A 12,930-nucleotide genomic window follows, 5' to 3' on the forward strand; every position below is an offset into this window, starting at 1 on the left:
CAAGACATACGTCCCAAGCGGGATATCGCCTCCAGGAAACATACTTTCATCTTGTAAACTCGTAACTTGTGAGTCCGCGACCATCTCGGGCTTTCCATACACATAATCACAAAGCCTCTTTTTTGGGCATAACAAAATATCGGTCATTCATGACACATTCAATGAATACCTTGGGTCATTTCCGCCACATTCAAGGAATACCCATCATAACACTAACGGGCCATTCATGGCACATTCAATAAATGCCCTGAGTCATTCCCGCCACATTCAAGGAATACCCAAACCTACATTCCCGTACATTCAAGGAATACGACCAACCCGCAAGGCGAATACCTTAGTTCCTCTATATAGGGCCCCAAACGATTGGGTCATTCATGGCACATTCAATGAATACCCGGTCATTCATGGCACATTCAATGAATACCCATCTATCACATGACATCACAAGTCATAAACATTTCTTTTCATTACCAAATCACCGAGTGGAGAGTTCTAAAGATGTGGGCTTACACATTAAAACATTATTATCACTTATAATTATACTAGCATTACTCATGTCAAAATAGACCACACATGCAAAGAGTCACTTTTTCGTCGTCAAGGCAAATCAAGCACTTAAATATCATTAAATGTAAAATCGGACTTATAATCAAACAAATACAATTTATATAACCATACTCATATATACAATATCGTAAACAAATAGTTCATTAGCCCAAATTCAAGTCCACACACACTAATGTCTAAAACATATCCACATATACTAAAGTCTATATTCATATACAACTTCTATCTCCCACATATATATTTATGTAGTCTCAAAAAACAATGAATTTCTAACATAATCACATAGTTACCACACAAACTAATATATATATTATAGATATAGTGTAGTGGTGCACTTTTGCTCAAAGTCACCCTCATGATCCAAATCTTTCAAGATTGGAATCAAACCTTCGTAGTTCTTATCGGTACAATCAATCTTGGGTTTTTCCTACATTCATCCAAATGACATGTAACTTAATTATTTAGAAACTAAGGTATTTAGATATACTTTTTCATGTAGAACTCGAAGTCCCAACCTTAGCCCATCTAAAAGAAAATTTAGGTTGAAAACGGTCAAAATCCTAATTTCAAAGAAAATGGGCTTTCACGGGACGATATCTTTCGAATGGAACAACTCTTTCCACGGGTATCCAAACGCATCGAAGCTTTTTGTGTTGCAAAGCTGACGCACAGAACTTACTTTCTCTTGTTTAACATCAAATCTAAATTAGATAATTTACCAACCAAGTTATACAATATCCGCCAGTATTTTATTACTATATATATATCCATATAAGCAAACATATGAAAAACTGGAAAAGTCAACATTCACAGTCAACGGTCAAAGTCAACGGTCAACGGTCAAAGGTCAACACCTCATTGTCAATGTCAAACTCAACATGTCATGGTCAAAGTCAAACTGTCCTAGTCAAAGTCAAACTGACAAAGTCAAAGGTAAAAGTCAACCGTCAATGGTCAAAGGTCAAAGTCAACGGTCGATGGTCAAAGTCAAAGGTGAAAGTCAACCGTCAATGGTCAAATGTCAAAGTCAACGATCGATGGTCAAAGTCAAAGGTGAAAGTCAACCGTCCATGGTCAAAGTCAAACTGGCGTTTCCGTGTTTGACAGGTTCAGAGTCATAGCCATGGTGCATGGCTAAGGTCAAAGTCAACCGTCAATGGTCAAAGTCAAACTGTCCTGGTCAAAGTCCAACATGTCTTGGTCAAAGCTAAACCGGCTGCGTTTAAGGTGTTCGACAGTCGTCCGTGGTCATAGCCATGGTTCATGGGCGACTCGTGGTAAGGTAATGGTTTGGACCCAACCCAAACCTTAAACCGAAAGTCTAAAAGTCCAACTTATTTATTCTAATTCACCCCGGTGGATCTATATTAAATTATATGGGTGGCCACAAGAATATTAGAAACGGCCCAAAACTTATAATCGAATCGCCCAAAACATAATTTGGAGAAGGCCCAAACAAAACTTAATTAAACTGGTCCAAAGATTACAAAACAAATAGAAAAGGCCCAACCACTTAAATTATATTTCGGCCCACATAAAACTAAATCTGAAATTTCGGCCAACCACCCCTGAAATTTCGGCCAAGCCACTAAAAGAATTTGGCCCAACCAACTAAACAAACTAGGCCCAAACAAAACAAAACAAGATCGGCCCAACCAAAACCAAAGGTTTGGCCCAAGGCCCAAACCGAACTTTACTGTTCATCATCTCCTTCCCACGTTCTCCACCACCAAATCCGATCGCCACTCCTCCCAATCTACTTTCGAAAATGCTTTCGGGAAAAACCCCACAACATTTACAAAACCGAAAACCCAACTCCTTCAATATATATCTTCTAAAACTAGATCTAGCCAAATTTCGAACCGCCATTAAAAGAGTTTTGGGAGCTTCTAACGAATGCCCCATTCGAACATCAATACCCACACTACACTAACCACTTCAACCCATTGCCACTCAACCAACCAAAATCGACCAAAAAAGCCCCCCCCACCCGATTCGGCCCGCCATTACCGCCTCAACCAAGCTTTGGCCCCGACATCACGCACTACACAACCCAACAACACCACTATCAACAAAAGCGGTTCATCACCACACAAAAGCGAGTTCAACCCGCCACCATCATCGATGCGGTTTCACAACCACTATCGATGCGGTTTCCAAACAAAATCGGGCGACTTCCTCATGGCGCCATTAAGCGCTTTGTTCGTGGCGTGAACAGTATTTTACAACAATTTAAGTTCAAAGCCCACGCCGCCATTAACGTTTAAATTTGAGCTTGAACGGCTCATCCAAAACCACAATTCACGGTTCGGCGGTTTAATTCCAAATTGAAATTTAATAAAATTTAATAAAACAAATTATCTGAAGTCCAACACAAATGGAAAATGAACGATATCAATACACGAAAACCATAAGTTGGTGAAATAGCAAAATAGCTACTCACTTTGTATGAACAATTCGGACGAATCCTCCTAGCCCGATTAAATTGGCTTCCAATGCTCCAAAGAAACCCGAAACTCTGCCTCCATTTTTAATATATTATATTATCTCACGAACCCTATTTTCTAGAAAAAAATGTTTATATACTTGGGTCGAAACCAAGCCCAACCTGAACTTCGGGCCCAAAACCGGGCCCATGTATCCCGAAATCCAATCCGGCCAATTTTTAAAATAAACAATTAAATTAATTAATTAAATAGAAAAATACGTATAAAAACACGGGGTGTTATACTTCGAATAAAAGACAGAAGCTTCAATCTGTTAAGAAGATGAGTCAAGTTATAGAGAAAATATGTGTCTAGTGTAGGAAATCCTAGTGTTGGCTCCAGTGAGAGAAAACCACGGAATGCTTCGAGTACAAACAGAGAGTCCGAAGAAGTAGGTGTACGTTGATTACAGACACAAGCTCGTTTTTGTCATCCAACTCACTTTTGAGTTTTGAATATAGAACTTGAGAGGGAGGATCTTGAAGCTATTTAACTACTTTCAAGTCGTGTTGAGTGCAACATTCCTATGCCTATCCAATGATGGAGATGCAAAAACAGGTACCATAATACTAACAGATCGATCTTTTAGTATGGCTAGTTTCTTGCAAAACCTTACAAAAACCAATGCGTAGTTCTTAAAGTTACATAACTTCAGGTAAAATCACTACAATACCAATTGATCCATGTCTTTGGCGTAACGCCTCATAGCTACAGCTTGTTTTTAATCCAAACAAGACATGGAACAAAGTTCTGATCAACACAAGCATGTTTTAGTAACTCAAAGACATGAAACAAAGTTCTGATCAACACAAGCATGCTTCAGTAACTCATTAATGCTAACTGGGCATTGAACCCCCGACCTTTGTGGTATCTCACTCAAAGTTTTTTTTTTCTCGGTGTCCTCAAAGGTTTTACCGGATCATCTATCTCACTCAAAGGTTTTTTCTTTTTTTTGCTCGGTGTCCTCAAAGGTTTTACCGGATCATCTGGCTCACAGATATATCCATAGCTTGAATAAGATAGCCGTGAAAATGGTTGCACCTCGCCCCATGGAGATTCAACAAAAAGGACTGCATGAAAGATTATTAAAGACAGTTAAAACTCTAAACATACAAACAACATTAAGCATAAAACTATATATATATATATATATAGGGGAGGGATGGAGCCACAGTCACTGTAGCCACATTATAGCAACAGTCTATCCCAGCTCTTCGTCTGTTTTAATCCAACGATCCTGACGAAAAGTCTAATCTCCAGTTTTCACTTAGAAATAAAAGGAGGGTATTTTCGGAATAAAAATTTAACTCAAGATAAAACCCATTTTCTCTCCAAAATTTGGTACGATCTTTTTCTTAAAAACCTCCTTCTTCTTCAATGAAACGCCGGCTCCTCTCTCTCCAAAATTAGGCGCCTCAGGGCATCACCAATGCAGCCCTTAAATGGACCTCTATCTCCAAATTTGAGGGAGCAATTGAAGAAACACCCTTCCAATGCAGCCCTTATATGGGACTCTATTTCTACCATCCTTGAAAAGTGTCTCTAATTTTATCGGAAGTTTTAAAGGACCTGGGTTCTACAAACAAAATTCTGCCCACAACTGTTGAAAAGCATCCAAGAGAAATAATACAGCACAGTTGGTTTAATTCTTCGTTCAAGTGATCTAGAAAGTGTTAAACCCGGGTTCGAGTCGCTGAAGCTTCTCATTTTTAGCTTTTTTTTTTTTTTTTTTTTTTTCGAATTACAAAATAGAATAGTAAATATGTTCTCACTGAGAATCGAAGCAGTGGCCTATGTTTGCCTTAGCCAAGCCATCGCCACTACACCAACTTAAGGTGAATGATTGGTTTTTCCAGGAGCAGATCTTCATTTCAAAGTTCTGCACTGTAGAACCCCTCCATTGTAGCTCCTTCATTTTGCTTTTCTCCTTTAACCAGACCTCTAAAAGGATGACGTGGCCCTCTATTTTGAGGGCCAGCATTGGTGATGCCCTCACATAGGTAACTTTCCAACTCCTACTTTGGATGAGAAGGAGAATGAAGACACACATGATGACGAAGAAGATTGAAATTGTTTGAGCTTGTGTTTCTCTTTTCCAGAGTGTTAATTATGGGATCTTTTGTGACTGTTAGTGTTATGGGATCTTTTGTAGTTCACTTGTTTGTTTAAAGTAGTGAAGTTGTTTGAAGCTTGAATTTTTGCGTTTTGTCACTAGTTTCTCTTTTGTGACTGTTGAAGCTTGTGTTTCTAGAATTTGTATGTTGGAAAGTAATTGTGTGTTGACTGGTCCATGTTATGGGATATTTTGTAGCTCACAAACATGTTTAAGGCAATGAAATTTTCAATTCTCTTCTGTTCACTGTCTTATGGTTGCACTAATTTATATCACTCCGGAATAGTCATTGTTACTTCTTGCCTATATTAATTTAGAGACAAATTAGTGCAGATTGTGTTACTTGTACTGCTCTTTTTGTTGTTCAAGATTCATTTGGCAGAAAAAGAAGTGCGATGCGCTTTAACGTACCGTAAAACACTTTTTGGGAGTCGGCCAAAATGTTTAGCTCGTTTACATTATTACAATTTTAAAATTTTACAGTTAGATTAGATTAAAGGGAGTTATTTGGCCCAAAATGAGAGTGTACAGAGTACAGACTACATAGAGTTGCTTCGAAAAACAGATAACTTTTCATTAGATTTCAACAATACAATACAATACAATATAGAGCACTTTTACATACTGCAGAGAGTTGGCTCAAAAAAAAAAAAGGGCAGATAATTCTCATTGAAATGTGAGAAGCTAGCTACAATTCCAAATTCACTTCTTTGCTTTTGCCAAAGATGGAAGAGGTTGAATGCTTTGTTCATTTCTAAAGAAGTCACCGGGATCAACTTTTGCCTTCACAGTTACCAATCTATCAAAATTATTGTTGAAATACTCACTACGTCATGTAATTGTAAAGTTTTCTGATCCAACTTGCATGCCCTTTTCTCTGCCTCTTCCCTTATTCTTTCATTTTCTACGTGGAAAAACAATTGCTGATCCTTCAATCTCATTCATCCTTCCATCTACAAGAATATACATAACACTTATAAAATCCAACCAAACGTTAATCTATAAAATGTTCCATGGTCTCATGGAAGCTTAAAGTGTGAATGGTCTCCGTGTGGGTAGTATAACCTCCCAATGACCAGGATTTGGAGGTAGGAATGCCCTCAAAGGTAACCTCCTTTACAATTTATATAGATTGTTGTTTTTGTAACAGGATGCCATTTCTTACCATTAAAGGGGAATTGAATGAGCACTTTGGAATATGAATACAAGGCCACTAGGCATGTAATACTTAAAAAATTGATGATCTTTACAAAGCTCTTTACAACATTGATAATGCTACTGTTTCAACCTTTAAACAAACAGACGTATTAGCTGTTTTTCGTCGCTGCTGTGTTGTTTTCACTGTCGGCAAGTCACCTTTGCTGCTACTGCGATTAGTGCTATTATTCACAGTACGTTTTAGTCAAGGTCCTTTACTAGAAGCTACTTTCTGGATGTTTTGGCTATCAACAAGGACCTGTTTAACTGAGCGAGTATCATGTCCTGATGGTTTACTCTCACACGGAGTTGCTAGAGATCAAGAAGCATAATTTTCATTCTGCGAAGGTCGTTTCCTTGTGTTCTTTTTGTGATCTTTCAAAAGTTGGTGCTTCTACAGGAATGGTAGAATATATTGGAAAATTTGATGCAAACAGCTACCAATAAGATGGAATAACAGGAAGTAGAATCAATAACTAACCAAAGCCTCAATGAAAATTTTGAACCTCCTAGGCTTCAAATGAAGCTTTGAGGCTTTGCAGCTATACTTTTCCAGCAAGGATCACCTGCATATATGAAATCAAAAGAGTGTTTAATACATGGAAGTAATTTCATGCCCTTTTTGAGTTGATACTTGTATCATTGAATTCCTTTTAAAGTTGTTTACAAAGTATAATGTGCAGCATACCAGCAGATAAATAAAAGCAGAACATAGCAATAGCAAGGAAAAGATTTAGAGTTACATCATATCCCTATATAACCAAGTTCAATAGCAACCGCCAATATAGATATAACTAGCTCAAGTAGCAGTGATCATACAAATTGTACACAATACAACTCCTGCATTTCTATAAACATGCCTTGTTAAATTTGAAAAAAAAAAATGAGTTGGCATAAATGCCAACACGCATACATTTTTCATATGAAACAAATATAAAAACACATATAACCAACTAGTATAACAATAAATATTTTAGTATCTGGAGAGCATTGTGAGGAAAGCAGTTGCAAGACTAGTTTTTCTGAACCTTGTTTCCTTGTGTTGTCTTGCTTTTTAGGTAATATATGCCTCAGTCAGAGCGGTTTGACAAAATTTATGCCTAAATAACTGAAAGTTTGAAGATGAACAATATCTACAGATGGGTCCTATGAAAATTGGAACATTACAATCAAAATCCTATATGCTGAAAAACTGACAATAGGTCTCTAGATAGTGTTTTCACAAATCCAACTTCCAAAATCCAACGTTGGTTTGAAAGCAAACAGTCGATATTAAAAACCAACTAAACAAATGTAGGCAAACAGTTGCAACAATTACAAAAAACCAACCAAACTCATCTCCGTTTGCAAATAATTGCAACAAATCCTATCGATTTAATCAACCCAACAAACTTGAAATAAATTAATTTTTTGTGCGGCTTCATATCGATTTAACAGAGACATAGAAATTAAGAGATAGAGAGGTGGGAGCTTGACAGTTACCTACATGAGGCGTTTGATTTTGGAGAGAGAGGAGTCGACGTTTCAGTGAAGAAGGGTTTTTGAGAAATAGATCGAACCAAATTTTAGGGAGAAGAAGGTCGAATTGATTTGGGAGAGAAAATGGGTTTTGGGCTTTGGTAAATTTTGCTTTCCGAAAATACCCTCCTTTTATTTCTAAGCGAAAACTAGAGATTACACTTTTCATCATGACCATTAGATTAAAATAGATTGAGAGCTGGGATAGACTGTTGCTATAATGTGGCTACAGTACCTGTGGCTATATCCTTCCCCATATATATATATATATATGAGGGATAGAGCCACTCCCATTAGAGCTACTCACAAAATTTCGTCCTATTTGGGAGAGACTTTATTACTAAGAATGGAAGATGAAGGTTTGAGTCTTCGTAACTTGGTTTTTTTTAACCAAGCTCTACTAAGAAAGTGGTTGTGGTGGTAAGAGTAATTCATTATTGTTTTGGGGAAATGCATGTTGGGTGGATGAGTGGTCTAGCAGTAACCACGAATGGTAATGCCCCCCCCCCCCTATGGTTGTGGGGGTTTAAAGAGCTATTCTAACTATCCACCTTTGGTTCTTGAAATCTTGAGAGGAATTACTCTAATCATTTTCTAAAAATTCTAATTCGGTCAGCAGGATATGTCCAACTCCAGTTGTGCATAGGCTAGTCATTGTACTAGTGTTCAATCATTCTAGATTTCTAGTTTTCAAATAAAAACAAGTTGAAGATCCACATCAAAAATTAAAACCTAAGGAAAAAAAATAGAACACAACTATTATTGGTGTTAACAGACTTACCCTCACCAAACTTGCAGTTCCTCTTAATATCAAGTGAATAATCCAGAAGCACTACTAGAACATCCTGCAATGCTGTAGAGGAGCATCTCTATAGTAAGTACATAAATAAGACTCCATACTATCACATGTATAATTCATTCCGAAACAAAGAATTTACCAACCTTTAAGTTTATTTACGGAATCCTCATCAATTGCAGCACAAAATCCAAACGGAATCTTCCACCAAACAGCGTAAACTTTATTTTTTTGCATCCTTTCTGCTGATAAAAAAGGTCAAGAGAATATAATCATAGGGATCACATACTTGGCAATATTGATCCCTAGGACAAAGGGAAAAGTGACAATTTTCCCTATGAAAAAATAGTTTTCCAATTTTCATTGTTGACAAGGACCAATTATGGCTGCCATCATTTGCGTATATTAATACACCCGATTAGTTTTTTGTTTAGCTACCCCTGTTATTAACAGGATACGTTAATATACGCCAAAATTCAACTAAAGATAAACTAAAATGACCCTATTTCTCTCATTTTACCTTCCAACAACCTTGGCTAGCAATTTCACACAATAATGAAAGATGTCTAGTGCATTTGCAAATTCACGATCAGTATTGTTTAGATGAACAATCCAATGATCATGATTCCACTCCAAGTTAAAGTTAGACAAATGATAATAGCTGTAGATATCATTAAGACGGTGATTCCAATTAATCCCGGTAAACTGAGCTACTGATTGAACTGCAAGAGAATAAAGAGGCCAAAAATCAAAAAGAAAATACGTTGCAGATCAAGAGTGAGAACTTGAGCAAATACAAAATAATAATAATAATACATAAAAAGAAAGAAGGGCTAGTAATCCTACACAAATAAAATAATTATTTACTAAAAAAAACAGCTAAATAAACAGAATGTTAAAAAGGAAGGCCACTAATTTTCTATATCCCAATTGGATGCATTTTAGTTTTGAGATAAGGTTTCTATAAAGAAAAGTTGAATATTTCTGAAGCCAAGGTTTAATATCCCATGCCAGGAACAGATTATGTAGCAAATATTCTTGGTGTCCGAATCTTAATCAGTAAACTACAAATTTGGTGGCTAATTAATCGTGACACGTTCAATGTCAAGGTTATACAGTGATACGACACACTTATAGGCAGGCTAGAAGCACGCCTTAGTTTATAGATACAGTTAAAATAATTTTGAAACAAAGTACATAATTCTAAAAACAAAAATTGTATAATTCATACAAATTCATATAACAAAGAAGGAAATGGATAGGCCTGTAGCCATATTTGAGTGAAAGTAATTGTAACCAATCATGAGATTTTTTTTGGCACGCCTGTTTTTAAACGAGATTGCATTGGGGTTCGAACCCCATACCTTTGGTATCATCACTCAAAAATTTTACCAATTTTACTAGTTGTCACCTACGCCAATCATGAGAGAATTAAGATAGGACGCAAGAAAAATCCGTCCAAGCCAATTTTCCCTTGCCAGCCAGGATGAACTGGCAAACACTTAATTTACCTACCAATAAGGTCATGCAATTCAAATGATACAGATACAGTGCACAATTACAGTTGCCAACCAAAGTCAATAAATGCATAATAGCATCGTTCAAAGCATCGATGCCGACATAAATGCTCTTTTGCTCAAATGATTACGAGAGATATCACTATGCCGGCACAAGAAAGTAAAATATCAGCATGCCGAATATACCGACACCAAAGTATAATGCTAATTTCTCATATCTCGGCTGCGTTTTGTACAATGCATGAGCTCATATACATAGTAGAAGACAAAATACTAACATTAAAAAACTTACCATTTGGGTCCTCGTTCCGAGCACCGTAGTAGTGATCTTCCACTAAAAAATCAACATGTCCAATTCCTATAGAGAAAATGTGAGAACAGCTTTTTATCAAGAACCCATCTAATCAAATATTTAGTAACTGGATATGAACAATGAAACCACCAACCTTTAAGCCCATTTGCAGAATTTGCATCGATTTGAGCACCAAAACCAAAGGGTCGCTCACACGAAACAAGGTAAATTTTATTTCTTGCTTCTTCTTTACTAAAGAAAATATGCAGAAACATAAAAGGTATTATAATAACCAATAGAAAGGATTGTAAAGGTAAATCAGATGGATGGCATATCACAAACAAAAAAAATAGATGTCTTTAATATTCAAATCGAAACTTCAGTTGAATGAAGATTGGTTGCGAACTAAGGCAAGCCCTAATAACTATGTTTATCTATTTTTAACCAACTCATTTCACAACACAAAATTCCAAAAAAATATTCTTAGAAAAGTATTGTTTAGCTAAGAAGTTGTAACGTCGATAATGTCTCCACTTGGCCTGTTCTGGACATCCGTGAGTGTGGGTTTTAACCAAACAGTAGCTTCCCAAGAGATCACTCATCATAACAAAATCTCTCCCGTCTGAGATGCTTAACTACAAAATTCTCACCCTTGCAGCCAAGTGCTCCTTGAAAAGCCTCGATGTTAGGATTTGATAGATAATTACATATATACAAGATCTAATACAAATTCTTAAGTGGATGAAGTGAGACCACTCAAAGTGGATCCCTCACCAGGCTAGTCGTGCTTCCAAGGGCCCCTTTTGGACCAGACGCATGGGATATCACAGAAACAGCCAACTCCAAAGTAAAATAACTATAATACATAGCTAATTGTTGACCTACGTTAGGAGGCCTGGGATAAAGGGACCAAATTTGCAATGTCTAACCGTCATCAAAATATTGAATGTAACTTACCCCAAAACTCCCCAGTCACTATTTCATTCTTTCCTTCCAAATCAATTGATTACCCTCCATCATCTTCTTCTTTTAAGTTTTTCAAAGTTGAATAACCCTATACATTACCCTGTCACCTCTTCTATATCCAAAGCAACAATACCAAAATTAAATAAAGCTCGAATCTTTTTACTTTTTTTGTTGTAACAAAAAATAAATAAAGCTCGAATCTTTTTACTTCTTTTGTTGTAACAAAAAATAAATAACAGTAGTTACCTTGGAACAACAGATGCGAGAACGTCAACGTAATAATCAAACAACTGCTGCTCTGTAAGGAATTCTACTCCATTGGTAGACAACGTAACAAGCCAACGATCGCCACGATTACGATTCACCCACTTGAGTTTTATTGTTAAGCCCAATGCCTCATCTGTTAAGCAATATAAATCTGTGATCCTTTGAGGATTCCAATCAGTAGAGGATGACGACGACACACTAGTACTACTAGTTGAGCCAAGCACACGACTTATATTATTGATTTTTGAAGAAGAAGAAGAAGAAAAAGAACAAGTGTGATTAAAGCTACTACGAGTGGTGGCGAGGATGGAGGAGATAATTGATGTTCTTGCTCGTATTCTCATCATTGCAGCAGCACAAATTTGGGATTTCTAGATCAAGATGGCTTCATAGAGAGCCCGGTCCTTATTATTAAGCCTTAAGCATTCACTTGGTGCTCAAGTTTTCTGGTTATTTTAAATTCCATCTATATCTTAATATTACAGCTCCTTACAAGGCGTATTTTTCTAGCTCTCTTAAAATTACACGTCATCAATTTCTATTAAAACGGGAATTCTTCTCATATTAAAAAGGGAAATTTTAGCATTTCTAATTAAAACGGGAATCTTTCTCCTATTATAATGGAAATTATTTTCTTATAGAAAAAGAAAAATATAATATTTTTAATTAAAACGGGAATCACACTTTTAAATTAAAACGGAATCCTTCCAATTAAAAAACGGGTTTTTAAAACTTAATTAAACCAATTTGTTATTAGCACTTATCTTTATATGTTCCTTAGCTCTATAAATCACATAATACTTCAATAATATGATACTCTATGTCACATATTCAATAATATGATAAAAGTCTGTGTTTAATCATATGATAAAACGATTGTATCTTAAACTATTTTTCCTAAAAAGTCGACATACTACCTGAGATTGCGTCTAGTTAGTGCAACTTTGTTTTGTATGTTACTACATTACGGATTCCATATAGTAAAGAAGATTTATGTTAAAAATAGAGTTATGGAGTTCTGACAGACTACTTTCATACTTGCCATGTGTTCACAGTGCAAACGTGTTATATCAGATTGTATCTTAATCTGCTAGCATGGTCAAATGGACATAACAAAAAGTCTATTACCGAAAAGTTACAGAAATTGAGCAAAAAAGACACGATATGTGCTTCAATTTTAAAAAAGTGGTCAAGCGCTTATCAAGTGCTTC

At 36.3% G+C, this 12,930-nt stretch overlaps 1 protein-coding gene and 1 long non-coding RNA gene across 4 annotated transcripts; both read right to left on the bottom strand.

The window, feature by feature from the left end:
• Nucleotides 1-3,617: 3,617 nt before the first annotated feature.
• On the bottom strand, nt 3,618-12,131 carry LOC147478794 (organelle RRM domain-containing protein 1, chloroplastic-like). Of its 2 annotated transcripts, none has more exons than XM_086583097.1 (7): nt 11,699-12,131; nt 10,641-10,738; nt 10,487-10,552; nt 9,198-9,399; nt 8,824-8,919; nt 8,663-8,734; nt 3,618-4,123 (listed from the first exon to the last, which is right to left on the bottom strand). In XM_086583097.1, exons 1-5 carry the CDS (start codon nt 12,064-12,066, stop codon nt 8,901-8,903), a joined length of 753 nt encoding a protein of 250 aa, XP_086439223.1. In that variant the 5' UTR covers nt 12,067-12,131; the 3' UTR covers nt 3,618-4,123; nt 8,663-8,734; nt 8,824-8,900. The 2 variants fall into 2 exon arrangements, with proteins under 2 accessions (XP_086439223.1, XP_086439222.1); XM_086583096.1 differs by having other exon boundaries at nt 8,824-8,922.
• Nucleotides 4,203-8,073, bottom strand: LOC147478795 (uncharacterized). Of its 2 annotated transcripts, none has more exons than XR_015209482.1 (3): nt 7,846-8,073; nt 6,455-6,929; nt 4,203-6,119 (listed from the first exon to the last, which is right to left on the bottom strand). It is a non-coding gene; the product is annotated as an uncharacterized LOC147478795 (long non-coding RNA). The 2 variants fall into 2 exon arrangements; XR_015209481.1 differs by lacking the exon at nt 4,203-6,119 and having other exon boundaries at nt 6,132-6,757; nt 6,845-6,929.
• Nucleotides 12,132-12,930: the final 799 nt, after the last annotated feature.

Source organism: Coptis chinensis, chromosome 9 (assembly GCF_015680905.1).
Source record: "Coptis chinensis isolate HL-2020 chromosome 9, ASM1568090v1, whole genome shotgun sequence".
NCBI lineage: Eukaryota > Viridiplantae > Streptophyta > Magnoliopsida > Ranunculales > Ranunculaceae > Coptis > Coptis chinensis.

Bases quoted from the DNA above. Each gene is read 5' to 3' on its own strand.
- LOC147478794 (XM_086583096.1), bottom strand. From the start codon at position 12,066: ATGATGAGAATACGAGCAAGAACATCAATTATCTCCTCCATCCTCGCC. The intron at 10,739-11,698 runs GTAACTACTGTT...TATTTTCTTTAG, and splicing joins CTCGCATCTGTTGTTCCAAG to TAAAGAAGAAGCAAGAAATA. The intron at 9,400-10,486 runs GTAAGTTTTTTA...ATTCTCTTGCAG, and splicing joins TCGGAACGAGGACCCAAATG to TTCAATCAGTAGCTCAGTTT.